Source organism: Bos taurus, chromosome 10 (genome assembly GCF_002263795.3).
Source record: "Bos taurus isolate L1 Dominette 01449 registration number 42190680 breed Hereford chromosome 10, ARS-UCD2.0, whole genome shotgun sequence".
Classification (NCBI taxonomy): Eukaryota; Metazoa; Chordata; class Mammalia; order Artiodactyla; family Bovidae; genus Bos; species Bos taurus.
The window spans coordinates 46,418,624-46,446,038 of NC_037337.1; the positions used below are offsets into that span (position 1 = coordinate 46,418,624).

A 27,415-nucleotide genomic window follows, 5' to 3' on the forward strand; every position below is an offset into this window, starting at 1 on the left:
TGATTTCCACCTAGCCGGTCACAAGCAGGAGTGACAATGGGGACATGTGACGGATGTCTGCAGTCCAAGCAAGGAGTCACAGGGACCCTCAGTTTGTAATTTGTCCCTGCAGAAGCCTAAGCCCAAAGTAACAGCCTGGGCTTGTGATGGTGTCTGATGTGGAGGGCAATCTTGTGGGACTGAGCTCCTTTACCGTGTGGAATCCGAAGCTCTCTCTGAGTAAGTAGTGTCAGGATGGAGTTGAATTGTATGTAGGACACCTATGGTGTCACAGAACTGCATGGGTGGTGTGGTGGGGAAACCCTACCCGTCGTGCTCTGTAAATAGTGATCAGGACATATTTACTTAGGAATTCATAAAGGGCTTAGTTTTATTGAAAACCCTAAAGACCAATGCAGAACAGATTATTTAAGTCTAAAGTTAGAAAAATAATTTGTCTTCCAACCAATCATAAGCATTTTCCCCCTCAAAACTGCATTATAACTTGAAATGCAACACTTACCTTGGGTAGTTTCTGAATCCAAAACTTTTTAGTGGACTTCTGTTTCTTCTTGCACTTGTGGCACATATATAACTCTGTCTCATCAAGTTCTTCTAAGTCAGTAAAACTGCGAAGACAATCTAAACCAAAATTGATTTTGGCAGCATTAAATGGGGATGCTTTTTATAGAGGAAGTGTACTGTAGGAAAAAAAAGACTATGAACTTTGAAAGTGAACAATTCAGGTTCAGATCTCAGCTTTATTAGCTATGTGACCTTAGAAGAGTCAGCTTTTCTCTTGCAAAATAGAGACCCTCAAAAAAGTCTACATTGAAGAACTGCTGTGAGGAAGAGAAGTAACATGTATAATGTGCCTGGCATCATGTCTAACATCTGGTGATGATCAGTTCATGACAGATGATATTATTGTAGTTGGGTTTACTATTATTAGTAAAAGAATTAATCTGAATAATTCTGACAGAAGTGGTTCCCTAATGAAATCAAGGTTCAAACAGCAGTTTTCTCTCAATGTCTTATATAACAAAGGACAGAACCCCAAGTTCATAAAAAAGTCAAATTTAGATCAAATGTTTGAGTCAGAATTTATTCCAAAATAGATTACAAAAGGCTTCATCATTGACCTTCCTACAATATCACCAGTGAATCCTTTGTTTCACACTCTACTCAAAATCCTGTGAGATGGACCATAGGTGTATTTTTTCCTTTCAAACATTTAACTGTGTCATCTGGGGTTTAGTAAACTTTGGCCCCAGGCCAAATCCAGCCACCTGATTCTGTAAATAAAGCCTGGAATATAATCACACCTACTCATTTATATATTCTCTGGCTGTTTTTACACTACAGCAGCAGACCCGAGCAGCTGTGACACAGACTATTTGCTGAAAAGCCTAAAATAATTACCATCTGGCCCTTTATAGAAAAAGTTTGCCGAATCCTGGCACAATTAGTAATATATTCAGAAGTCCATATAAAATGAATGCATTGTTCTGTGAGAATTGATATACTATTTTTTTAGAGAAAAATAGGAATGCCTTTGTATCCACCACTCTGCTAAGGATATGGACTATCTAGTACTCGAGGAGCCAGAGTTGATGTGAATGGCATCCCCTAGAGTTGTGGAGGGGGTGGCCAGCCCTGTTCAGAGCTTCCTAGGTGCCTTTTCCCAATCAGCTCCCTCACCACCCCAGAAGTACTCACTATCCTGACTTTTGTTCAGTCATTTCTTGGCTTGTCTTTTTAGATCATATATAATGCCCTTATGCATCTTTAAAACAGTATGAGGCTTGGTTTGAGAAGTTGGTTGGGTCGCAAGCACAAACAGCATATAAGGAAAGGCAACATTGTACTCAAGAGTCTTCAGGTCATAGTCAACCTTGGCATTAGAGAGACTATAAGGAAGAGCCCCTTCAGGGAAGTTAGTGGGGCAAAGTCTAGCAGGGTTTATGAGTGGGCCAGATTCTACACAGACCAACATGTGTCCAGAAGGCCCATGTACTTTTTTTTTTTTAAGCATACTTTTAAAAATCATAACATAACATTGGTTTCAAGTGTATAATATAATGCTTCAGTATTTATATATATTGTGAAATGATCACAATAAATCTAGTTACCATTAGTCACCATAAGTTACAAATTTGTTTCTTCTGAGGACAGCTTATAAGACTTATTCTTAGTGACTTCCAAATATGCAATAAAGTATTAACTGTAGTTAGCATGCTATTCATTACATCCCCGTGACTTACAAGTGCAAAATCGTACTTTTTGACTTCCTTTACCTATTTTACCGACCCCACCCCCTGGATCCTGGCACCCACCAATCTGTTACCCTTATATATGAACTTATTTTTGTTTTTTAAATTCTGTTAAGTGAGGTCATGACTCATTGGAAAAGACAGGGATTGGGGGTAGGAGGAGAAGGGGACGACAGAGAATGAGATGGCTGGATGGCATCACCGACTCGATGGACGTGAGTTTGAGTGAACTCCGGGAGTTGATGATGGACAGGGAGGCCTGGTGTGCTGCAGTTTATGGGGTCGCAAAGAGTCGGACACGACTGAGCGACTGAACTGAACTGAAGTGAGGTCATACGGCATGTTTTTCTCTGACTTACTTCACGTAGCATGGTACCCTCAAGATCCATCCATGTTGTCCCAAATGACAAGATTTCTTTTTCATGACTGAATTATATTCCATTGTGCATGTGAGTGAGTATGAGAGAGTGTGTTATCACATTGTCTTTACCCATTCATGCATCACTGGACACTATCTTGGCTATTGTAAATGCTGCTGCAATGAACATGAAGACGCATCTATCTTTTGAAATTAGTGCTTTTGTTTTCTTTGGACAGCCACCCAGCAGTGGGGCTGCTAGATCATATGGTAGTTCTGTTTGAAATTTTCTGAGGAGCCTCCATTCTGTTTTCTGTAGTGGCAACACCAGTTTACAATCCCACTAACAGTGAGTGAGTGCTCCCTTTCTCACACCCTCCTCAACACTTGTTAGTTGCTGTCTTCTTGATGACTGCCACTCTTACAGGTGTGAGGTGGTATTTCACTGTGGTCTTGATTTTTATCTCCCTGATCATTAATGATGTTGAGCATCTCTTCATATACCTGTTGGCCCTCTGTTTGTCTTTGGGAAAATGTCCATTCAGATCTGCTCATTTCTTACATTTGACTCCACTTATATGCAGACACTTTTTAGTAGCAAATGCCCCCCACTCCAGTACTCTTGCCTCGAAAATTCCATGGACGGAGGAGCCTGGAAAGCTGCGGTCCATGGGGTTGCTGCGACTTCACTTTCACTTTTCACTTTCATGCATTGGAGAAGGAAATGGCAACCCACTCCAGTGTTCTTGCCTGGACAACCCCAGGGACGGGGGAGCCTGGTGGGCTACCATCTATGGGGTCACACAGAGTCGGACACCACTGAAGTGACTTAGCAGCTACAATACTATACGGTCTGTGGCTGGTTGAACCCATAAAGCAGAACTGTGTATATGAAGGGCTGCCTGTAAATTACATGTGAACTAACCCCCTCATTGTTCGAGGGTTGACTATAATCAGGTTTTTTTTTTCCTGCTATAGAGTTGTGCAAAATTTTAAAAATATATTTTAGATATTAACTCCTTATCAGATACACGATGCAAATTCAGTGGGCTGCCTTTTCATTTTGCCGATGCTGTCCTTTGCTTTACAGAAGCCTTTATTTTCATGTGGTCCCGCGCGTTTTTCGTTTTGTTGCCTTTGCTTTTGCAGTCAGATCCAAAAAACCATCACCAAGACTGATGTCAAGGAACTGACTGCATATGTTTTCTTCCAGGGATTTTAGGGTTCAGGTCTTAATGTTCAATTCTTTAATCCATTTAGAATTAATTGGTGTGTAAGTTAGTGGTCCACTTTCATTCTTTTACATATGGCTGTCCAGTTTTCCAAACACCATTATTGAAGAGACCGTCCTTTCTCCATTGTGTATTCTTGTCTCTGTTGTCATATATTAACTGACCCATGTATACATGATTTATTTCTGGGTTCTCTATTCTGTTCCATTGATCTGTACGTCTGTTTTTGTGTGAATACTATACTGTTTTGATGACCGTAGCTTTGAATTATAATTTGAAGTCAGGGAGCATAATACTTCCAGCTTTTTCTTTTCACTCAAGAGTGCTTTGGCTATTTGGGGTTGTTTGTGGCTCCACACAAATCTTAGAATTATTTGTTCTAGTTCTGTGAATGGTGCTACTGGTATTTTTATAGGAATCGCATTGACTCTACAGATTGCCTTGGGTAGTATGGCCATTTTAACCACTGATTCTTCCTGTCTGTGAGCACAGTATGTCTTTCCATTTGTTAGTGTCATCTTCAATTTCTTTTACTAACGTCTTATAGTTTTCCAAGTACATGTCTTTTACATCCTTGGTTGGATTTATTTCTAAGTATTTTATTCCATTTGATGCAATTGTAAATGGGATTGCTTTCTTTTTTAAAAAAGATTTTATTTATTTTTGGCTGTGCTGGGTCTTCACTGCCACACGTGGACTTTCTCTAGTTGCAGTGAGCAGGGACTAGTGCATGGGCTTCTCATTTGCGGTGGCTTCTCTTGTGGAACAGGCGCTCTGAGGCACACAGGCTTCAGTAGTTTTGGCTCCTGGGCTTACTTGCTTTGCAGCATGTGGGATCTTCCCAGATCAGGGATCGAACCCCAGTCTCCTGCAATGGCAGGTGGAGTCTGTACCAGTGAGCCACCAGGGAAGCCCTGGGATTGTTTTCTTAATTTCTGAGAGTTCAATATTAACATATTATGGAAATGCAACAGATTTTTGTATATTGATTTTGTATCCTACAACTTACTGAATCTGCTTTATTCTAACAGGTTTTGGTTTTTATGGAGTCATTGGGATTTTCTATACATATAACATGTCATCTGCAAACAGTGGCAGTTTTGCATCTTCCTTTCTGATCTGGATGCCCTTTCTTTCTTGCCTAACTGCTATGGCTAGGTCTCCCAATACTGTATTGAACAAAAGTGGTGTAAGGGAACATGCTTACCTTGTTCCTCATCTTAGAAGAAGCGATTTCAGCTTTGCACCACTGAGTATGATGTTGGCTGTGGGCCTGGCATGTGTGCATGCATGCTACGCCACTTCAGTCATGTCCGACTCTCTGTGACCCTATGAACTGTAGCCCGCCAGGCTCCTCTGTCCAAGGGGATTCTCTGTAGCCTGCCAGGCTCCTCTGTCCATGGGGATTCTCCAGTTAAGAATACTGGAGTGGGTTGCCAATGCCCTCCTCCAGGGGGTCGTCCCAACCCAGGGATCAAACCCATGTCTCTTCTATCTCCTGCACTGGCAGGAGGGTTCTTTACCACTAGTGCCACCTGGGAAAACCAGACCTGATATATATGACCTTGATTATGTTGAGGAATAGTCCCTCTACACCCACTTTAAGAGTTTTTACCAAAAGTGGATGTTGAATTTTCTCAATTTTTAATTTCATCTATAGAAATGATCATATGATTTTTATCCTTCATTTTGTAAGTGTGGTATATCACTTTGCATCCCTGAAATAAATCCTACATGATCATGGTATATGATACTTTCAATGTATTGTTGAATCATGTATCCTAGTATCTTGTGAGGTTTTCTGTGTTTTTGTTCATCAGGGGTATTGGCCTCTAATGTTCTTTTCTTGTGTCCTTGTGTGATTTTGTTATCAGGTAAAGCTGACTTTGTAAAATGAGTTTGGAAATGTTCCTTTCTCTCCTGTTTATTGGAAGAGTTTGAGAAGGATTGTATTCTTTGAATGTTTAGTTGAATTCACCTGTGAAGCTGTCTGGTCCTGGATGCTCTTTGTTGGGAGGCTTTGATTACTGATTCAGTTTCCTTACTAGTAATTGGTCTGTTGATATTTCTGTTTCTTCATAATTCAGTCTTGGTAGGTTTTATGTTTCTAGGAATTTATCCATTTCATCTGTATTGTACAATTTGTTGTCATGTAATTGTTCATTGTGGTCCCTTATCATCCTTTGTATATCTGTGGTATTGGTTGTAATGTCTCCTCTTTCATTTCTGATTTTTATCTATTCGAGTCCTCTTTTTAAAAATTGGTTTTAACATGCCTTTTATTTAATTATTTACTTGATCGCTCCACATGGCATGCAGGATCTTAGTTCCCTAGCCAGATACTGAGCCCATGCCCCCTGTGGTAGAAGCACAGAGTCCTAACCACTGGACTGCCCGGGAATCCCCAGTCCTCGGTCTTTTTTGCTTGGTAAATCACAGCTAAAGGTTTGGCACTTTAGTTTGTCTTTTCAGAGAATCAGCATTTAGTTTTACTGATCTTTTCTATTGTCTTTTTTGTCTCTATTTCATTTATTTTTGCTCTGATCTTTGTTATTTCCTTCCTTCTAGTAACTCTGGATTTCATTTTTTGTTCTTTTTCTAGTCCCTTGAGGTATAAAGCTATGTTATTCAAATTTTTTCTTGTTTCTTGAGGGTAGGCATTTATTACTATGAGCTTCCCCCTTAACGAGCTTTTCAGATGGAGCAGTGGTAGAGAATCTGCCTACCAGTGCAGGAGACATAGGAGACATGGGTTTGATCCCTGGGTTGGGAAAATCCCCCGGAGAAGGAAACAGCAACCCACTCCAGGATTCTTGCCTGGGAAATCCTATGGACACAGAAGCCTGACAGGCTACAGTCCATAGGGTCACAAAGAGTCAGACATAGCTAAGCATACATGTACATTCCCTCTTAGAACTGCCTTTGCTGCATCCTATGAATTTGGTGTGTTGTATTTCCTTTTTCATTTCTCTGAAAGTATTGTTTGATTTCTCTTTTGATTTCTTCTTTGACCTACCAGTTGTTCAGCAGCAAGTGGTTTTCATCTTCGCATCTGTCACTTTTCCAATTTTCTTCTTGTAGTTGACTTCTATTTTCATACCATCATGGGTGTGAAAGATGTTTGATAGCATTCCAGCATTATTAAATTTATTAAGACTTGTTTGGTGAACTTCCTAGTGGTCCAGTGGTGAGGAAGTCACACTTTCACTTCTGAGGACCCAGTCTGATCCCTGGTCCAGAATTAAGATCCCACGAGCCATGTGATGTGGCCCAAAAAAAAAAAAAAAAAAAAACTTGTCTTACGGCCAAAAACGTGATTTACCTGGGGAATATTCCTTACGCCCTTAAGAATGTGTATTCTGTTGCTTCTGTATAGAATGTTGTATGTCTGTCTGTTACATTTATGTGATCTAATGTATCATCTAAAGCCAGTGTTTCCTTATGGATTTTTTGTCTGGATGGTCTATGCACTGAAATAATTGGGGCATTAAAGTCCCCGCTATTTATTGTATTGCTGTTTCTCACTTTAAGTCTGTTAATAGTTGTATTATATAGACATGTGCTCCTGCGTTGGGTGCCTAAGTATTTACAAATGTCACATCCTCTTGTTGGGCTGACCCCTTTATCATTATATAACACCCATCTTTGTCTCTTATTGCAGTCTTTGTTCTAAAATCCATTTCGTCTGATGCCTACCCTAGCTTTCCTTCGGTTTTCCATTTGCATGGAGTATATTTTTCTATCCTTCTACTTTCACTCTGAGTCCTTATTATCTGCAGTGAGTCTCTTCTAGACAGCACATACATGGGTCTTGTTTTTTTAACCCATTCAGCTGCTCTGTCTCTTGACCGGAGAACTTAGTACATTTACATTTAGTTTTTGACATAATTAACCATAATTATTGATGGGTATTGCCGATTACTATTTTCTTAATTGTTTTCTGGCTGTTTTATAATAGTTCCCTTCTGTTCTCCTCTTGCTCTCTTCCTTTGTGGTTTGATGGCTTTCTTTAGTGGTATGCTTAAATTTCTTTCTCATCTTTTGTGTATTTACTATAGCTTTTTACTTTGTGGTTACCAGGAGGCTTACATATGAAAGAGTTACAACTTTATAACAATCTATTTTAAGTTGATAATACATTAAAACACATTCTAAATTTCTTATTGCCCATATTTTAAATCACATCCTTTTATACTGTGTATCCCTTAACAGTTATTTATTGCAGTTATGGTTATTTTTACTACTTCTTTCTTTTAACCTTCATACTAGTTTTATAAGTGATGAATCCACTCCTTTTACTATATATTTACCTTTGACAGATTTACACTTTTGTATGTTTTTGTAATTAAAACATCTTATTTTCATCTTAAAGAAGTTTCTTTAACACTTCTTATAAAGTCAGTTTAGTGGTGGTGAACTCTTTTAGCTTTTGCCTGTCTGGAAAACTCTATCCTGCCTTCAATTGTGAGTGATAAATATGCCAGGTAGAATATTCTTGATAGAATTTTCTTTTCTTTCAGCACTTTAGGTATGTTGTGTTACTCCTTTCTGGCCTGCAAAGTGTCTGCTGAAAAATAAGATTCTCTCCTTGTTTTTAACTTTTGACATTTTAATTATAATGTGTCTTGGTGAATTACTTTGGGTTCAGTATTTTTGGAACTCCCTGGGCTCCCTGGATCTGGATGTCAAGTTTTCTTCCCCAGATTAGGGGCATTTTCAGCAATTATGTCTTCAAAGTTAAGTTTTCTGCTCCTTCCTCTCTCTACTCCTTCTGGCACTTCTGTAATGCAAATGTTCTGTGACTTTAATACTTGGTACTTGTATTTTCTCTTTGTTGAAGTTCTGTTTGTTCACCCATTCTTCCCCTTTATGACAATTATTTTGAACTCTATCAGGTCAACTACTTATCTGTTTATTTAAGGGTTTTTTTTTTTTTTTTAATGAGGCTTTATCTTGTTCTTTCATTTGGACCATAGTCCTTTGGCTTGACTCTATGCATTAGATACAAGAGCCAACTCCCCAGTCTTGAAGGAGTGGATTTTGTGTAGGAGATGAACCTTACTGCCTAACCATGCTCTAGCTGTTGGCTGTCTCTCAGAGCTTTCTGATTGTCTCAACAGCTGCCTATTTTATTGTTAATAGTTCTCAGGAGTTGACGGTATGCCAAGACCTGTCATTTTTCCCAAAGGGAAGAATCTCAGGCAGCAGATTTTAAAGCATGCAAATGTATACAGTCCTATGGGATCCAGAGGTGTCCCTCCCACCAGAGTCCAAAAAATTGGGGTCCAGATGAGGGTATAAACTTTTCTAGAAGATACCAGTGATCTATGAGATGGCCTCCATGGCCTATGTTTCCTGAGAGGATTTCTGTAAGCCCCTAGATGTTATGTCAAACCAGAAGCCTGCCCCTCAGGCCAAAGCTCTAGGATAGGGAGATTGGCCTATTTCACAGGAAGACTTGGGTGTGTTTTAGTCGGCTGTCTGCGAAGCGCCCTGGGGGTGGTGGCCTACATTGTTACAGTCCTGTGTGACCAAGGAACCCAAGCCCTCCCCGCCCCCCTCCCCGGGCCTCTGGAGACAGGCAATCAAGGGGCATCCCATAGGCTGCAGCCATAAAAAAAGGAGCAGCAAATGTGTGTGAAAGCTGCCCTCCAGGAGATACTGGAGCTGTGGGGCACGGCAAGAGAAGACCTCACTCACCGTCCACAGTCTCTGGAAAGGATTATTGTGAGCCTTAGATGTGTGTTTAATTAAAAGCCTACCCTTCATATGCTGCAGCTATGAAGATGTGCTAATAGGCCTTTTTCAAAGAAAGGCTGAGCTCCTAGTCCGTTGCTTCTTGTGCCTAGAGGGGGATGGTTGTTTAAGAGCTGTTGCTCCATTGGTTACAGTCCTGTGGGACCTGTGAGCATGATCCCTGCTGGCCACCAGAGTCAGGTGATATAAAGGTGTCCCCTGAAAGCACCTACAAAAACCTGAGGGCCAGACAAGGGTGTAAGCCTCTTGCTGGAAGATACTGGTGAGCTAGGGCAAGGCTGAAGGTGAGCACAAAGGTTGTATCCACTGGCCTCCATTCCCTGAGAGCAACTTTGTCGACCCCTAGGACTGTGCCAGATTGGAAGCCTGCCCCTCAGGCCAAGGCTCCCGCACAAGCAGTCTCAAGACTGGGTGGATTTCAGTCTGTTTTCTGTTTCTGTGCAATGCTGTGGGGATGGCAGTTGGCCAAGAACTGTCTCTCCACTGTTAATAGTCTCACGGGGCCCAGGAATGCATGCCAGGTGATCAAGGGGCATCCCTGGGTGGGAGCTGACACATGTAAAAGTCCCCTCCAAGAGATGCTGGTGCTCTGGAGAGTGGCAGAGGACAGCCTCAAGATGGTGCCTGCTGGCTGGAGCCCAACAGAAACAGACTATAAAGGTGGCACCCCCCAAACAAACAAAAACCACATACAAAACACGGCATCTGCAGGGTTCACCAAGGCAGAAGAGCATGAAGGGGGTACCTTCCAGCCTCCATCCCTAGGGGGAATCCCAGCAGGCCCCTGCCTCTCAGGCTGATGCTTTAAGACCAGCAGATAAGCTTCAGAGGCGAGTCTGGTGCTTTTCAAATGGCTGCTTCAGCGTGGGGCCCTAAGATGAGAGCCTGTGCCTGAGCCCTTCAAGAGCCACTTCCACGTCTCGTGGGCCTGGTGGATGCAAGCCCTGCTAGTGTTCAAAGCTACGTATTTTGAGGCCTCACCTCCCAGGTGCGGGTCTTAAAAGTTGGGGTGCCTGGGTGGGTTTCAAACCCTTCCCTCCTTAGAAAGAAGCTCTGGGTGAGGGCTTATGGTGAGATTATGTCTCAGCCTCTCCTACCCACTACAATCTGGTTTCTTTCTTACTTGCCCAACCTGCAGGAGTCTCTGTTAGTTTTTAGGGTTTTTTCAAAGCAAATTGTTCCATACGTAGCTGGAGATTTGTGCATCCATGGAAGGAGGTAAGCTCAGGATCTTCCTGTGTCACCGTCTTGAGTTGGAACCCTCCCCCATGCATTCTTTTTTCTTTTAAATTGAAGTATAGTTGATTTGCAATGTTGTATTAATTTCTGCTGTATAACAAAGTGATTCAGTTTTATATATATATATATATTCTTTTTAAAAATGCTTTTCCATTATGGCTTATCATAGAGTGTTGAATATATAGTTATCTGTCCTGTACATTAGGACCTTAGTGTTTACCCATTCTGTACGCAATAGCTTTGTACCTGATAACCCCAGCGTCCCACTCCATCCTTCCCCCTGCTTTCGCCCCCTTGGCAGCCACAGGTCTGTGCTCTGTGAGTCTATTTCACAGATAGGTTCGTCTGTGTCCTATTTTAGATTCCACATGAGTGATACCATGTATCATTTGTCTTTCTCTTTCTGGCTTACTTCACTTAAAATGATCTCATCTATGTCACTGCAAATGGCATTATTCCATTCATTTTTATGTCTGGGTGGTATTCTGTTGTGTATATGTACCACATCTTCCTCATCCATTCATCTCTCAATGACCATTTAGGTTATTTCCACATCTTGGCTGTTGTGAGCAGTGCTGCTGTGAATAGGGGTGCACGCATCTTTTTGGATTAGAGTTTTGTCTGGATATGTGTCCACGAGTGGGATTGCTGGACCATACAGCAATTCTATTTTTAGTTTTCTGTGAATATTCCATACTATTTTCCCTAGTGGCTACACCAACTTACATTCCCAACAGTATAGGAGGATTATTCCCTTTTCTCCATACCCTCTCCAGCATTTGTTATTTGCAGGGTTTCTAATGATGGCCATTCTGACCTGTGTGAGGTGGCACCTCACTGTAGTTTTGACTTGCATTTCTCTAATAATTAGTGATGTTGAATATCTTTCCATGTGCCTGTTGGCCATTTGTGTTTCTTCTTTGGAGAAGTGTCTATTTACACTGTCTGCCCATTTTTCTGTTGAATTGCTTTTGTTGTTGAGTTGTATAAACTGTCTGTATATTTTGGAGATTAATCCCTTGTCGGTCACATTGTTTGGAAATATTTTCTCCCATTCTGTAGATTGTCTTTTCATTTTGTTTCTGGTTTATTTTGCTGTGCAAAGGTTTGTAAGTTTGATTGGATCCCATTTGTTTATTTTTGTTTTCATTTCTATTGTCTTGGAAGATGTAGAATTAGAATCCTCATGCATTGCTGGCAGGAATGTAAAACAGTACAGCCACTGTGGAAAACAGTCTGACAGTACCTCAAAAAATTAAAGAATTACCATATTCTAGCAGTTCTACTCCTAGGTATATTCTCAGAAGAACTGAAAGCAGGGACTCAAACAGATATTTGCACACTTTATGTTTTCAGCAACATTTTTCATAATAGCCAAAAGGTAAAAGCAACCCAAGTTTACATCAACAGATTAATGGATAAACAAAATGTCGTATATATGTACAATGGAGCATTAGCCTTAAAAAGGAGGGCAGTTCTGATACATGCCACAGTAACAATAAACCTTGAAAACATCATGCCAAGTGAAATACACCAGTCACAGAAGGATAATAGTACGATTCATGGAAAGTAGAACAGAGGTACCAGGGCTTGGGAGAGAGGAATGGGGAGTTATTGTTTAATTAGTACATTTTCTGTTTGGGGTGATTTTAAAAGTTCTGGAAATAGTGGTGATGGTTGCATAATATTGTGAGTTTACTGGCTGCTGCTGAATTGTACACCTACAAATTATTAACGTGGTAAATTTTATGTATATTTTACCAGCATTTAAAAAAAAAAAGTTTTTTAAAAAAAATAAATGAAAGTCAGTATCTGCCTAAAACTTTCATCAACAAAGAAGAGAGAAGGCAAGAATGATGACTCTGAGATGCCTGGTTACTCAGCTTCTCTATCCCATATTAACCAGGTGCTTTTATGATTTGCTAGCAAGACACCCTTCTCTAGGTCTCCCCAGCCACGCAACACTGAGAAATCAACTTGATGGTAGGGCAGCATTTTCCCCTATATTTAACCTGCACTGAACCACTTTCCTGTATGGAAGCATGCAGTTGTTCAGAGGGAGATACTAGTGAGTTCGTAGGTAGGCACTGTAAAAGTCTTATGATAATTATTTAGAACCTCTAATTTCAGGAATTTGATACCCTTCTGAATGTTGAGATTAGTGAAAGAATATATCGGTTCCCAGCAACTCATTTGCATTTTTGAGACCAAAATGTAAAATGCTTAGGTCTTCTGGACTGCCCTGTTTTTCCCTCCTTGCCACACTGGCGGTGCCTCTGCAGCCACAGGGCAGCCCCCCTCCACCGGGAGGCCAAGTCCGCTTCCCACTCGCACACCCTGAGCCTCCTCTGCACCTGGCCTCGGCCCTGCATCAGCTGCTCCTTATCTGAAACAGAGCCCCTCCCTCCAGCAACCTTCCGGGCCTTCTCTTCTCCCTGACATAATTTCAACCTCCGCCAGCATCTTTTTGCTTTCCAACATTTTCTTCCTTTGTGTTTTTATTCCTCTTGAATTTTTGAGAGGCTTAAACTTATGGGGTAACCGACAAGGAAGTAGTCCCACGGCCAACTTATGCACAAAATAGTACAGAGTTCCCTCCATTTCAAGTGAGGCCATACACAATATACCAAAATGAAACAGAAGACATGAAATGCCCATTAGACAATTCAGTACCAGCTGAGCCTGGCATGTACAACACTCAGTTTTAAAAAGGGTGACCCAATTGCTTCTAGGAGCCCTCTCTGTGTTCTCTCAACTCTCCCTGGAACCGCCACAGGAAGCCCACACCTGCGGCTAAACCCAGACGATGGTCAGTAGACTGCTGTGCCAGGGCCAGCCTCCAGGAGTTTCAATAAATGACACTGTAAATCCTTGCCGGGTTTGTGGAAAACTACCCCCACTACCACAGTTATCTTCCTATGAATTTTAGAAAGCTTCTTTAGCTCATCTGGAAAATTAAGGCCTGTCTGTCAAGGTTTCTATGGGTTAAAAAGTGACAACTCACAATCATTCCTAAAGCTTCAACTGCTGCCTTTTTATAAAGGTTTTTAAATGAGATTTTAAAATATTCATAACCATGGTATTTCTGGAAATAGGCTTATAAGGGACGTTTGCTTTCCTTTTTTGTGCTCTTTTGAATTTCCCCCCAATTTTACAATAAACATACAAAGACTTCTTTGTTTGAAACATCTCCTTGACATTCACAGATTTGACAGTTGCTTTGATGTCTTAACTATATGAAAAGTCTGAATGACCCTGAAATGTACTCCATTTTAATATTTTGCAGCAGCATGAGTGTGAATTTCACCTCAGAGCTCATATATAGATGTGAGTCACACGGTCAGTGACCAGTCTACAAGGCATCCAGCACTCACACCTCAGCCAAGTTTTGTTGTTCTCTACTTACCTTCACTAAGGATCTGAGGAAACTGGTTACCTTTTTCACTTGTACTTCATTGCATTTCATGAGGAAAAGTGTGTGTGTGTGTGTGTGTATGCCACGGTGGCTTCTGAAACTCTTAAGATTCTTAAAGGCGTCAGGGCATAATATTTCCAAGTGTCAGTCTAACAAATTATATATAAACTGTTTTTAAAGGGGCTTTCCTGGTGGTCCAGTGGTTAAGACTCTGCCTTCCAATGCAGGGGGTACAGGTTTGATCCCTGGCTGAGGAACCGAGATCCGACATGCCGCAGGGTACAGCCAAAAATTTAAATTAAGACTTGTAAAAAAAGAAATGTTTAAAAAAAGACCTGTTAAATAGTATCCTATAGAGAGCAGAAAATGAAAGTAGTTTGTTAAAGTTGCTGAATCACTTTATGTACTACATAAATCTAACAGGCCAGTAATTTGGAAGTATGCATAAATAATCCACATTTTGTTTTACTCCCCCAAAGCAAATACATGAAAATGATACAATAAGTTAAAAATATATAAAAGAGATGAAAAATAGCTCCATTTCTTTCTGAATCCCACCACCCACTAAGGTAATCACTGTGAACAGGTGCACACTGCTCTAGAATTTTAGTCACATATTTTTAAAAGTCTTATACAAATGGAAGAATTCATGGGATAATTCTATATACATACTTCCATAGACAGTGTTTGACTCTACAGTATTTTGTAGCTTTCTTTCTGTGGCCTAGCTATTGGTCAGTTGTAGAATCAACAACTGTAGGATCGGACTGTTGTGATCAGCTGTTGATCCTAACACCAATATATGAGTTCCCTCTTTAGGAAACGTTCGCTAATACTGCATGTAATCTGTATTTATCATCTTGACCAATTTTGCTTTACTTACACTTTCCTGAATATAATTAAGACTTAGTATTTTTCCAGATGTTAAACTGACCACGTGTATTTCTTTCCCTTTTTTTTGAAATTTATTTTTGACTGCACTGGGGCTTTGTCTAGTTGTGGCACTCAGGCCTCTCACTGTGGTGGCTTCTCTTGTTGCAGAGTACGAGCTCCAGAGTGCAGGCTTAGCTGTGGTGCACAGGCTTAGCTGCCCCGTGGAATGTGGTATCTTCCCAGGCCAGGGATCGAATCTGTGTCCCAAGTATTGGCAGGAAGATTTTTAACTACTGGACCATCAGGAAAGTCTTGCATTTCTTTCTTATTCATGTATTTGCCCAAGTACTTTATATATATATATATATATATATATGTTACAAATATTAATTTCCAGTTTATTAACTCCTTTTCCACTTTGCTTATGGCATCTTTTACCATTATACAGTTAAATTTATTAATTTCTAGCCTTGGTGATATACTTAGAAAATGCTCTCCTACAATTATAAAGATGTTTTCTTATGATGTCCTTTTTTATTTTTCACACTAAATCTCAAAGCCTCAAGTTAATGGGAAAACATGTACATTAGGAATGAAATTAATGTTTCCCAATAAATTTTCACTTATACAACTAATTCTTTATTTTCTCCACTAATTTGAAGTGTCTTCTTTGCCATATAGTAAATTCCCATATACATATTTTCTAAACATGTACCTGTTAAATTAGTGCCTCTAGGACACTAGTTACATTATCTCTGTCCTGTTCCATTATTTTTGTTTTAAAACATATTAGTTCCTCTTAAGAATATCTGCTTGTAGAAGAAATTCTGAACTAATCAGAATTTTGGGAGTAATTTGGGGGGAAACTGACATCTCTACCATATTGGGTCTTCCCATCCAAGAATATGACACAGCTGTTTATTCTGGCCTTTTCTGTCCTTCTATAAAGTTTTACAATTTTTTCATCTTGCATATTTCTCAATAAATTTATCTTTAAGTACTTTAGAGTTTTTGAATACAACTGTGAATAGGATCTTTTGCTATGCATAAGAAGGTTAACTTTTTTTTTTTGCCTGTTTTCTATTTGGCCATCTTACTAAACTTTTTTGGCTCCAGATTAAGAACTTATTTATTAAATTAATACCTGTGTTTATTTTTGTAAGTTGAGTGCTAGAAAAAGCAGGTCTCCTGCCCAGTCCTGTATTCCAGAGATAGCTAGTATTAAACATTCTTTCATAATTTCCAGCTGATTCTTTTGAAATGTTCTAGGTATGTAAGAATTTAGTCTTTCCTCGTTATTACTTACTCTTATTTCTCTTCCTTATCTACTGCCTTGTCCCACAGCAGTAGTTCTCCTGGCTGATTCCTGACTGTAATGGAAAGTCATCAGTGCTTCACTCTTAACTGGATGATCACTGATAGCTTTCAATGGATAATCTTCAACAGGTTAAGAACATGTTTATTCCTATGATAAAAGGGCTTTTGCTGCTTTTAATCAGTTATGAATTTGGAATTTTACCAAAACCTATTTTGGCATTTTGATTTTTCTTCTCCCAATAAATTATACTTTCTAATATTAAATCAGTCTTGCATTATTGGTCTAAATCCTACTTGATCTCTATATATATTGTTTTAGGACAGTCCTGGATTCTACTTGCTAACATTTTATTTAGGATTCTTTGATTTACAGTATTAGTAATATTAAACTACATTTTCTTTCCTTTTGGATGATATTTTTGTTACGATTTAGACCTGATGTTATTTTCAGTTCAGTTCAGTCGCTCAGTCGTGTCCGACTCTTTGTGACCCCATGAATCGCAGCACGCCAGGTCTCCCTGTCCATCACCAACTCCCGGAGTTCACCCAGACTCACGTCCATCGAGTCGGTGATGCAATCCAGCCATCTCATCCTCTGTCATCCCCTTCTCCTCCTGCCCCCAATCCCTCCCAGCATCAGAGTCTTTTCCAATGAGTCAACTCTTCGCATGAGGTGGCCAAAGTATTGGAATTTCAGCTTTAGCATCAGTCCTTCCAAAGAAATCCCAGGGCTGATCTCCTTTAGAATGGACTGGTTAGCCTCACAATATACACCCTTTCAATTACGTGATTTCAAATGTCAGTTATGTTTCTCACCATCACTGTTCCTTTTTAAATGGAAACTAACCTGGCAACCCACTCCAGTATTCTTGCCTGGAGAATTCCATGGACAGAGGAGCCTGGCAGGCTACAGTCCATGGGGTTGCAAAGAGTCGGACACCACCGAGTGTGACTAACAACGTTAACAATTACAAATCCAAAAAGCACAAAAGCAAAATACTAGCCAAGTAGACTTTTAAGCATGTAAAAGCAATAGTTTTACACATTTCCATTCCCATTTAATAAATAAATGTGTATCACTCAACTAAAACTAGTCACACTATGAACCATTCAAGATAAAATAGTGCCCTTAATTGTTATTAACGGCAAACAAAAAGAGAACCACACCCTATCATATATGTTTTAAAGCTAACAGTAAGGTTATTATGTATTTATTATTGAAGTATAGCTGATTAACAATATTGTGTTAGTTTCAGGTGTACAGCAAAGTGATTCAGTTATACATACATATATATTTTTTCAGATTCTTTTCTCTTATAGGTTATTACAAAATACTGAGTATAGTGTGCTACACAGTAGGTCCTTGGTGGTGATCTATTTTATATATAATAGTGTGTATCTGTTAATCCCAAACTCATTTATCCCTCTCTCTACTTTCCCCTTTAGTAAGCATAAGTTTGTCTTCTATGTATTTGACTCTACTTCTGTTTTGTATTTAGTATTTTTTTTTATTCCACATGTAAGTGATACATGGCAGATACCTATCTGACTTACATCACCTAGTATAATGATCTCTAGGTCTGTACATGTTCCTGCAAATAGCATTATTTCATTCTTTTTTATGGCTTAATGATATTCCACTGTGTATATATACTACATCTTCTTTATCCATTCTTCTATCAGTGGATATCTAGGTTGCTTCCATGTCTTGGCTATTGTAAACAGTGCTGCAGTGAACACTGGGGTGCATGTATATTTTCAAACTATGCTTTTCTCTGGATATATGTACAGGAGTGGGACTGCTAGATCATATATATGGTAGTTCTATTTTTAATTAGTTCTCCACAGTGGCTGCACCAATTTACATTCTCAGCAAGAGTGTAAGAGGGATCCCTTTTCTCCACACCCTCTCTCTAGCATTTACCGTTGTAGACTTTGACGATGGCAGTTCTGAGTGGTGTGAAGTAATACCGCTTCATTGTTTTGGTCTGCATTTCTCTAATAGTGATGTTGAGCATATTTTCATGTGCATTTTGGCCATCTGTATGTCTGTTTTGGAGAAATGCCTGTTTAGATTTGCTGCCAAGCTTTTGATTGGGTTGTTCGGTGTTTTGTTATTGAGCTACATGAGCTATTTATATACTTTGGAGATTAGTCCCTTGTCGGTGGCTTCATTTGCAAATATTTTCTCCCATTCTGTGGGCTGTTTTTTTTGGTTTGTTTATGGTTTCCTTTGCTATGCAAAAGCTTTTAAGTTTAATTAGGTCCCATTTGTTTTTGTTTTTATTTTCATTATTATAGGAGGTGGATCCAAAAAGATATTGTTTCAGTTTATGCCAGAGAGTGTTCTGTGTTTTCCTCTTAAGAGTTTTATAATATCTAACCCTACATTTAGGTCATTAATCCATTTTATTTTTTTGTATAATGTTAGAAAATCTTCTAGTTTCATTCTTTTACACGTAGCTGTCGTTTTCTCAGCATCACTTATTGAAGAGACTGTCTTTTCTCCACTGTATAGTCTTGCCTCCTTTGTCACTGATTAGTTGACCATACGTCTGTGGGCTTATCTCTGGACTTCCTATCTTGTTCCAATTGATCTATATTTCTGTTTTTGTGCCAGTACCATACTATTTTGATTACTGTAGTTGAGGTACAGTCTGAAGTCAGGGAACCTGATTCCTCCAGCTCTGTTTTTTTCCTTTCTCAAGACTGCTTTGGCTATCCGGAGTCTTTTGTGTTTGCATACAAACTGTAAACTTTTTTTGTTCTAGTTCTGTGAAAAATGCTATTGGTTATTTGATACGGATTGCACTGAATCTATTCATTGCTTTGGGTAGTAGAGTCGTTTTTATATTGATTCTTACAATACAAGAACATGGCGTATCTCTCTGTGTCATCTTTGATTTCTTTCATCAGTCTTATAGTTTTCTGAGTACAGATCTTTTGCCTTCTTGGGCAGGTTTATTCCTAGGTATTTTGTTCTTTTTGATGTTGACGGTACATGGGACTGTTTCCTTAATTTCTCTTTCTGACCTTTCATTGTTAGTATACAGAAATCCCAGAAATTTCTGTGTCTTAATTTTGTATCTTACAACTTTACCAGATTCACTGATTAGCTCTAGTGGTTTTCTGGTAATGTCTTTAGGATTTCCTATGTATGGTATTATATCATATCATCTCAGAACAGACACTTCTTTTGGAACCCTTTATTTTTTTTTCCTTCTGATTGTTGTGGCTTAAGACTTCCAAAACTATGTTGAATAAAAGTCGTGAGAGTGGACATCTTGTTCCTGATCTTAGAGGAAATGCTTTCAGCTTTTCACTGTTGAGTGTAATGTTAGCGGTGGGTTTGTTGTATGTAGCCTTTATTATGTTGATATAGGTTCCCTCTATGCCCACTTTCTGGAGAGCTTTATTTTTTTAATCATAAATGAATGTTAAATTTTATCAAAAGCTTTTTCTGAATCTATTGAGATGATCATAGGGTTTTTATTCTTCAATGCGTTAATGTGGCGTATCACACTGATTTGCAGATACTGAAAAATCCTTGCATCCCTGGCTAAATCCCACGTGATCATGGTTAGGGATCCTTTTGATGTATTATTGGATTCAGTTTGCTAGTATTTTGTTGAGAATTTTTGCATCTGTGTTCATTAGTGATAGTGGCCTGTAATTTTCTTTTTTGTGGTATCTTTATCTGGTTTTGGCATCAGGGTGATTGTGGCTTTTTCGATTGAGTTTAGCGGTGTTCCTTACTCTTTAATATTTTGTAATAGTTGCATAAGAATAGATATGAAGTCGTCTCTAAGTGTTTGATAGAATTCACCTGTGAAGCCATCTGATCCTAGACTTTTGTTTATTGGAAGTTTTTAAATCACAGTGTCACTTTTAGTATTTAGGACAGGCCTGTTCACATTTCTTCTGGTTCAGTCTTGGAAGGTTGTACGTTTCTAAGAATCTGTCCACTTCTCCCAAGTTGTCTCTCTCACTGGCATATAGTTGCTTACGGTAGTCTCTTGTGATCCTTTGTATTTCTGTGATGTCCACTGTAACTTAGTTTTTCACTTCTAATTTTATTGATTTGAGCCCTCTCCCTTTCTTTTCCTTAATGTGTCTGGTAAAGGTTAATCAAATAACCAACTTTTAGTTTCACTGATCTTTTCTACTGTTTTCATTGTCTCCATTTATTTCTGCTCCGATCTTTATGATTTCTTCTACTAATTTTGAGTTTTATTTTTCTTTCTCTAGTTGCTTTAGCTGTAAGATTACACTGTTTACTTGAGATTTTTCTTGTTTTCTGAAGTAAGATTGTCTTACTATAAACTTCCTTCTTAAAATTGCTTTTTCTGTGTCCCCTAGGTTCTGTAATGTGGTGTCCATTTGGCCTAATGTGTCATTTAAGGCCTGTTTCCTTATCGATTTTCTGTGTGGATCTGTCCATCGATGTAAGTGGGGTGTTAAAGTCCCCCACTGTTGTTGTGTTACTGTCCATTTCTCCTTTTATGACTGTTCCTCAATGTGTAAGACAAATGCTATGCTGGGTGCATGTTTACAATTGTTATATCTTCTTGGATTAATCCTGATTATTTTGTACTGTCCTTTTTTGTCTCTCGTAACATTTTTTATTTTAAAGTTGATTTTGCCTGATATGAGTATTGCTATTCCAGCTTTCTTTGATTTTCATTTGTATGGAATACCTTTCTCCATCCCCTTTCAGTTTGTGTGTGTCGTTAGATCTGAGGTGGGTCTCTTGAGGACAGCATATATGTGTGTGTGTCTTGTTTCTATATCCATTCAGCCAATCTGTGTCTTCTGAATGAAGCATGTAATCTGTTTACATTTAACGTAATTATCAATATATATGTTCTTAAGGCCATTTTGTTAATTGTTTTGGATTTGTTTTTGTAGGTCTTTTTTCTTCCCTTCCCTTGTGACCTGATGAATATCTTTGGTGTTGGGTTTGGGTTACTTTTTCTTTTTGTGAGCGTGTATCTTATAAGTTTTTGGCTTGCAATTACCATGAGGTTTTGATATAGCAGTCTCTCTCTATATATATGTATAAGATTAAGTTGCCAGTCTCTTAATTTCAAATGCATGTGTACTCTCCTCACCATTGCTGGTCTTGATATTTGTGTGTGATTGATTTCCTACTTTCACTGTGTGGTTGCCTTTCCCAGTGAACTTTCCCATTAGTAATTTTCTCATTTTCAGTTGTGGCCTTAACTTTTCTGTCTAGAAAAGTTCCTTTCCTATTTGTTGTAAAGATGAATTGGGTGTGCTGAGTTCTTTTAGCTTTTGCTTGTCTGTAAAGCTTTTGATTTCTCTGTCAAAGCTAAGCAAGAGCCTTTCTGGGTAGAGTATTCTTGGTTGTGTGTTTTTCCCTTTGTCACTTTAAATATATCATGCCACTCCCTTCTGGCCTGCAGAGTTTCTGCTTAAAAAAAAAAAAAAATCAGCTGATAACCAGACAGGAATTCCCTAGTTGCTTTTAATATTTTCTAATTTTTGTCAGTTTGACTAATGTGTGTCTTAATGTGTTCCTCATTGGATTTTCCTGTATGAGAGTCTGCACTTCTTGGACTTGAGTGTGCGTTTCCTCTCCTTAGGGAATTTTTTGGCAATTATCTCTTCAAATACTTTCTCAGGCCCTTTCTTTTCCTTCTGGGACCCCTATAATGCAAACGCTGGTACATTTAATGCTGTCCCAGAAGTCTCTTGGACTGTCCACATTTCTTTTCTTAATTCTGTTCCACAGCAGTGATTTCCAGCAATCTGGTGTCCAGCTCATTTTTTCATCTGCCTCATTTATTCTACTCTTGATTCCATCTACTGTATTTTTCATGTCAGTTATTGTTCATCTCTGTTCTTTAAAGCATCTAGCTCTTTATTGTATCCCCTCAGTCTATGCCTTCATTCTTTTCCTGAGATCTTGGATCTTCTTTACTATTATTACTCTAAATTTTTCTTCCAGGAGATTGCTTATCTTCATTCCGCTTAGTTGTTCTTGGGTTTTATCATCTTATTCCTTCATCTAGAACATATTATTCTCTGCCATCTCATTGTATCTAATTTTGTGCATCTGTGGTCTCTATTTTCCAAGCTGCAGGACTATAATTCTCCTTGGTTCTGGTACCTTCCCCTTGGTGGGTGAGTTTGGTCCAGGGACTGGTACTTGCCCACTGGTGGGTAGAGCTGGGATTTGTCCCTCTGATAGGCAGGGCTGTCTCAAGTGATGTGTTTATGGGTGGCTGTTGGGTGGAGCCAGGTGCCAAAATGGCCACCTCTGGGAGAGCTCACAATAATGAGCCTTCCCTGGGGTGTTCACTACCACCGTCCTTGCCCCTACAGTGAGCCACAGCTGCCCCCTGCCCCCCCTCTTAAGACCCAAAGGTAGGTCTAGCCCATATTCCTATGGAGTCACTGCTTTGCCCTGGGTCCCAGTGCATGTGAAACCTCGTGTGCACCCTCCAAGAGTGGAGTCTCTTGTTCCCCTCAGTCCTGTGGAGCTCATGTCCTACTCCACCATCTTGTCTCCTGCCTCCTCCTCCTCCTTAAGCAGAAGTTGAGCCCTGACTCACAGACAGATGTCTTTGATGGTTCATCATGAAAGATAATGCCACTGTGTGCTGCTGTGTCTCCACTGTACAATTCGGTTACCTTATGAAAGTTTCTGAAATAAGGTGCTTTTTCATCTTGAAATTTTTCTAGCCTTCTGAGTCCTTTACACCTTCTTGAAAATTACCAGCATCATTTGAAAATCTCTTTGTGTTGTGTTGCACAGATACTGCATGGTTTAGAAATTCTGAAGCTGACAGTAAGCTCTTTTAATAAAATAAAAATCAAAAGTGTGAGGATTCAAAGGAAAGTCAGTTGACAATACTGGAAACATGATGCTAATACCAATCTGTATCAGATTTCAGTGAGTCTGTGCCAAGAAAAATTCTATTTGGGATGTGAGGCAAATGCAACTTGTCACTTCTCTTGTTTGTAGTAAGTACAGCTTATAACCACCTGTGTAAGCTGTGTCATACACACTTCTGGATGGTCCCCAGAAACAAAAATCTCTCAGTATTAGAGCATTCTGGGATAAGTTTAACTGAAATGTTATAGAAAGCAATAAGAACCAAGTATGTGACGAATTCAGGAGGGGTGGGAGGAATCAGCACTGAGGAAAAGAAGGACAGAAACATGAGCAAATGAGTGTCTCTGTGTCTTGAAGTCAAAAATCATCTGGACTAAATCAGTGTTGCTAACCATGAGGAAATATTATTCAAATATATACACACTGAGGAATAACATTAATATTAGTGTTCTTATTGAAATTTTAAGATGAATTCAGTCTAATTTAGATTATATAGTTTAAGGCTAATTCCTTTAAAATTTTCATTGATTTCCTCTCTGAATTATCAAATAATGTTTGTTTTATGCTTAAATTAGCCTGAATTCACATGCTGTAAATATACAGGGAAGATGGTCTGACATTTGCTATCAAGTAAACAGTGATATTTTCTTAATTTCAAACAGGCCAGAAACAGTTTTAGAGAAACATACTGTAGCCACATATTTTAGGGGGAAGTGGCATGAATGGGGCTTCCTTAAATTTATTCCATACTCTTGTTCAAAAAAGACAGACAACAATGTCAGATAGATGGAGAACAAACTAAAAGTATCTACAAAGTGTCTTCGTATACATTTTGCTGAATAATTTGATTCTAGAGCAGCACTGTCCATGCTGGAACTTTCTGCAGTAGTGGAAATGTTCTGCATCTGTGCTGACCACTTGCCACATATGGCTACTGAGCACCTGAGTTTTAAATTTTGATTACATTTTAATAGGCACATGTGACTTTGTGGTCTGCATGTTGGACAGTGCGGTTTTAGACCAACAGAACCTTCTTCTGTAAGAAAAGATTACATAATATGTATATAAATCATGACAATATTACCTAAAACTGTTAAAGGACAAAAAAGAGTTACTTTTGGTGAACATGCCCTTCAGGGTATAACGTTGTTATTTGCCTTCAGTGTAGAGGTCCTTAATGACAGCACACATACTAGATCCGTTTTTTTTTCCTATCCTAGTTTCTTCTTTCTCTGACTGAAAAGAATAGTCATTTTAGTGGTTGATCAAGGACAGGCCTTTTGCCTTGACTAAAGTAGGTAATACTCAGGAAGGAAAAAATTTGTTCAAAAATCTCTTAAATGTGAATTTTAATTTTCCAATTAAAAGCAAGGCCTCAGGCTTAGCCAACAGTTGTCATCATCGAGAGCTCTCAAATTACCAGTCATACAAAAGAGTAAATGACACCACAATTTATAAAGTTTTTCTGAGGTTCTTTCTCCCTCTGGATACTAGGGGAACAGCCATAGAATAAACTCTATTTCATTAGATCAGAAGACAGTTTTGTGCTAGATTTACAATTATTAAAAAGAAGACAGAAGAGTCTAGAGCAGAATGGATACATATGCATGTATGCATGGCTGCGTCCCTTTGCTGCCCACCTGAAACTATCACAACATTATTAATCGACTACATGCCAATACAAAATAAAAACAGAAAGGTAAGAAATATTGTACACTTGACAGCAGGTCAATACCTCTGGCAGGTATTCTTGCTAAACAAATTTTTTTGGACAGGAAGAGACATTCAAGTTTGACTTAAGTTATAGCACAAATTCATTACAACAATCAACAACACAGCACTTCTAGCTGAAGCTTATATATGTATTATTCAGCTATTTCAGGGTAGGGGAAGAAATTCCAGAACATTAAAGTATCTTTACCTCGTAATGAACAAGTTGGTCCATTTTCTTGATTCTTAGAGCGCTTATTTCTGAACTGACTTGGAATATCTAATGAAAGGTCTTAAAAGGAAATAGGAAAACAGAACTGTTAAAGGAATATATAACCACACAAAAAATAATTTCCAAAAATGATGTATTTTTAAGGATTTATCTCTTTACTGTCTTAGCTTTCAAAGGAAACATTGCAGTTATTATTTTAATACAGTATCATATCATCACATGCCAAATATGTCTTACCTAGGAATGGATCAAACTTTCTAGATTCTGTCCCACATATGAGACAGTTAACTTCATTTTGGAGAATGCCTCCGAATATAGCTGTGACAACCGTAGATGCTCCATTTCTAAAGAAAATCACATAGGAAAATATCTCAGTAAAACACTAAAATATATGTAAAAGCTCCTCTAGGTCACTCCCCACTCCCTTTGGGGGATATATAATTTAAATTACAGAATAACACAAAAGCTTAAAAGCTAAATAGATGTATACCAAATAAAAGGTTTAAGCCACTGGCCTTCTTCCGACCCCTCTCCCAATGCCACTACTTTCTATAATATAGAAGTTACTAACACTGAACATTTGCCATTACTAATAGATCACATACATACTTGTACTCAGAGCAAGAGGACCCCTTTTCCCTCAAATATACCCCTCAGGAACAGGAAACCCCCGTATATTAGATCCTTTGCAAGATTTCTCATCATATGGGGATCTCTCTAAATTATGTTACGTTGAACAACAACCTTCATCAAAGATAGTTTAAGATTTTTTTTTTAGATGTTCACATTTGGGGAAAATGAGGTAAACAAATTTAACACATACTTAGTCATCACTGGTAGAGAGGTGATTTCACAAACACTTAAACAATATAATTCCCTTGTAGAGATCAAAAATGTGTACAGCACTGTAAGAACAATAAGACACCAACTGTCCTACTGTTACTTAACCTATGTGTGCCTCAGCTTCATCAAATGTAAAACAGGAGTAACATCCATCTACCTTAGAAGCCTGGTGATGAGGAAATGAGAATATACATACAATGCTTTTTTAGACAAGTGCTTACCAAAAAGAAAGCCCTCTGAGTAAGCATCTTTGATCTGAGTAGCAGGGTCGCACCTGCCTTCTGCTGTCTTCTCTTCCCTAAGTATACACCTTGGACGTGTACCTCGCTCTGTGGCAGGCGCGCTGTGCCACGGTTTGGATGGTAACAGCTGACAAGGTGCATCAGTGACAGAATGATTAGCAAGCACTTATGTACTTAGGTGCCAGGCTCCATTCTAAATACTTTCCATGTGCTAAACTAATCCTCACAACAACTCTGAGGTAGAGAAGATTATCCCCATTTTACAGACAAGGAAGCTGAGGTTCAAAGGTTAAATAACTTGGCCCAAGTTCACACAGCTGGCCTGACCTGAGCACCTTCTCTGAACACTATGCTCCTTCTCTTAACAATATAGTATTGATGGGTATATACTTAAGTAAAAAATATTTAAAATCCCAAATGGCTCCAGGTTTCACTGCAACCACAGGAACCCACATAAAACTGTCAACAGAACAAATAAAGATAAATCAGAATATAAAAAAATGAAATGAAATTATTAATGGTACAGAGGTTATTTAATTGTGTGCTTTCATTAATAGCACTACAGTGAACACAAATGTTAACTTTTGCACACTTATGCAGTTATCTGAGCCAGTATATTGCTCTTTTTTACTAACAGTAATTTGAGGCGGTTTCTGTCACTTGCAGTCAATAGTATTCCTAACACACTGAACCATACTTTGAGTCGCTCCAAATGAAACCTACTGCAATGATGAGACAGAAAAAACCTACCCAAGCAAACCTATTATTTTAAAAGTTCTGCTTCCTTTTCTTTGAAAGGGCTTCCTTCTGTACTGCTAAAAGAAATACACTGTAGCTTTTTAAGTTGTTCATAAGATACATGACTTTAGTATTACAAACGATATACCCCCAAAAAATCTACTGAAAATAAAGGGTTTAAAATTGATCCTTTCATACTGATATTCACATAATCTGCTGCCTTTAATTAAAATGGAAACTGCTTTATTAAAAAGCAGTACATTTAAACTCAATGTACTTCTTCCTTTACAATTTCTTCCTCTGAAAAAAAGATACTAGTCTTGGCTATTTTAAAACAAGATTCAC

The 27,415-nt window shown here is 38.8% G+C and overlaps 1 protein-coding gene across 10 annotated transcripts in view; it reads right to left on the minus strand.

Moving 5' to 3' along the window:
- Positions 1-27,415, minus strand: part of USP3 (ubiquitin specific peptidase 3) — a 102,377-nt gene that overhangs the window by 8,211 nt on the left and 66,751 nt on the right. For 8 of the 10 annotated variants that reach the window (NM_001434791.1, NM_001434793.1, NM_001434792.1 and 5 more), the window contains 3 exons: positions 25,485-25,591; positions 25,227-25,307; positions 503-621 (listed from right to left, as the gene is read on the minus strand). In NM_001434791.1, coding sequence (NP_001421720.1) covers positions 503-621; positions 25,227-25,307; positions 25,485-25,591 — 307 coding nt within the window. Of the gene's footprint in view, positions 1-502; positions 622-9,153; positions 14,558-19,648; positions 24,542-25,226; positions 25,308-25,484; positions 25,592-27,415 lie in introns of those variants that run through there. The other 2 variants (XM_059890444.1, XM_059890443.1) reach the window with 2 other exon arrangements.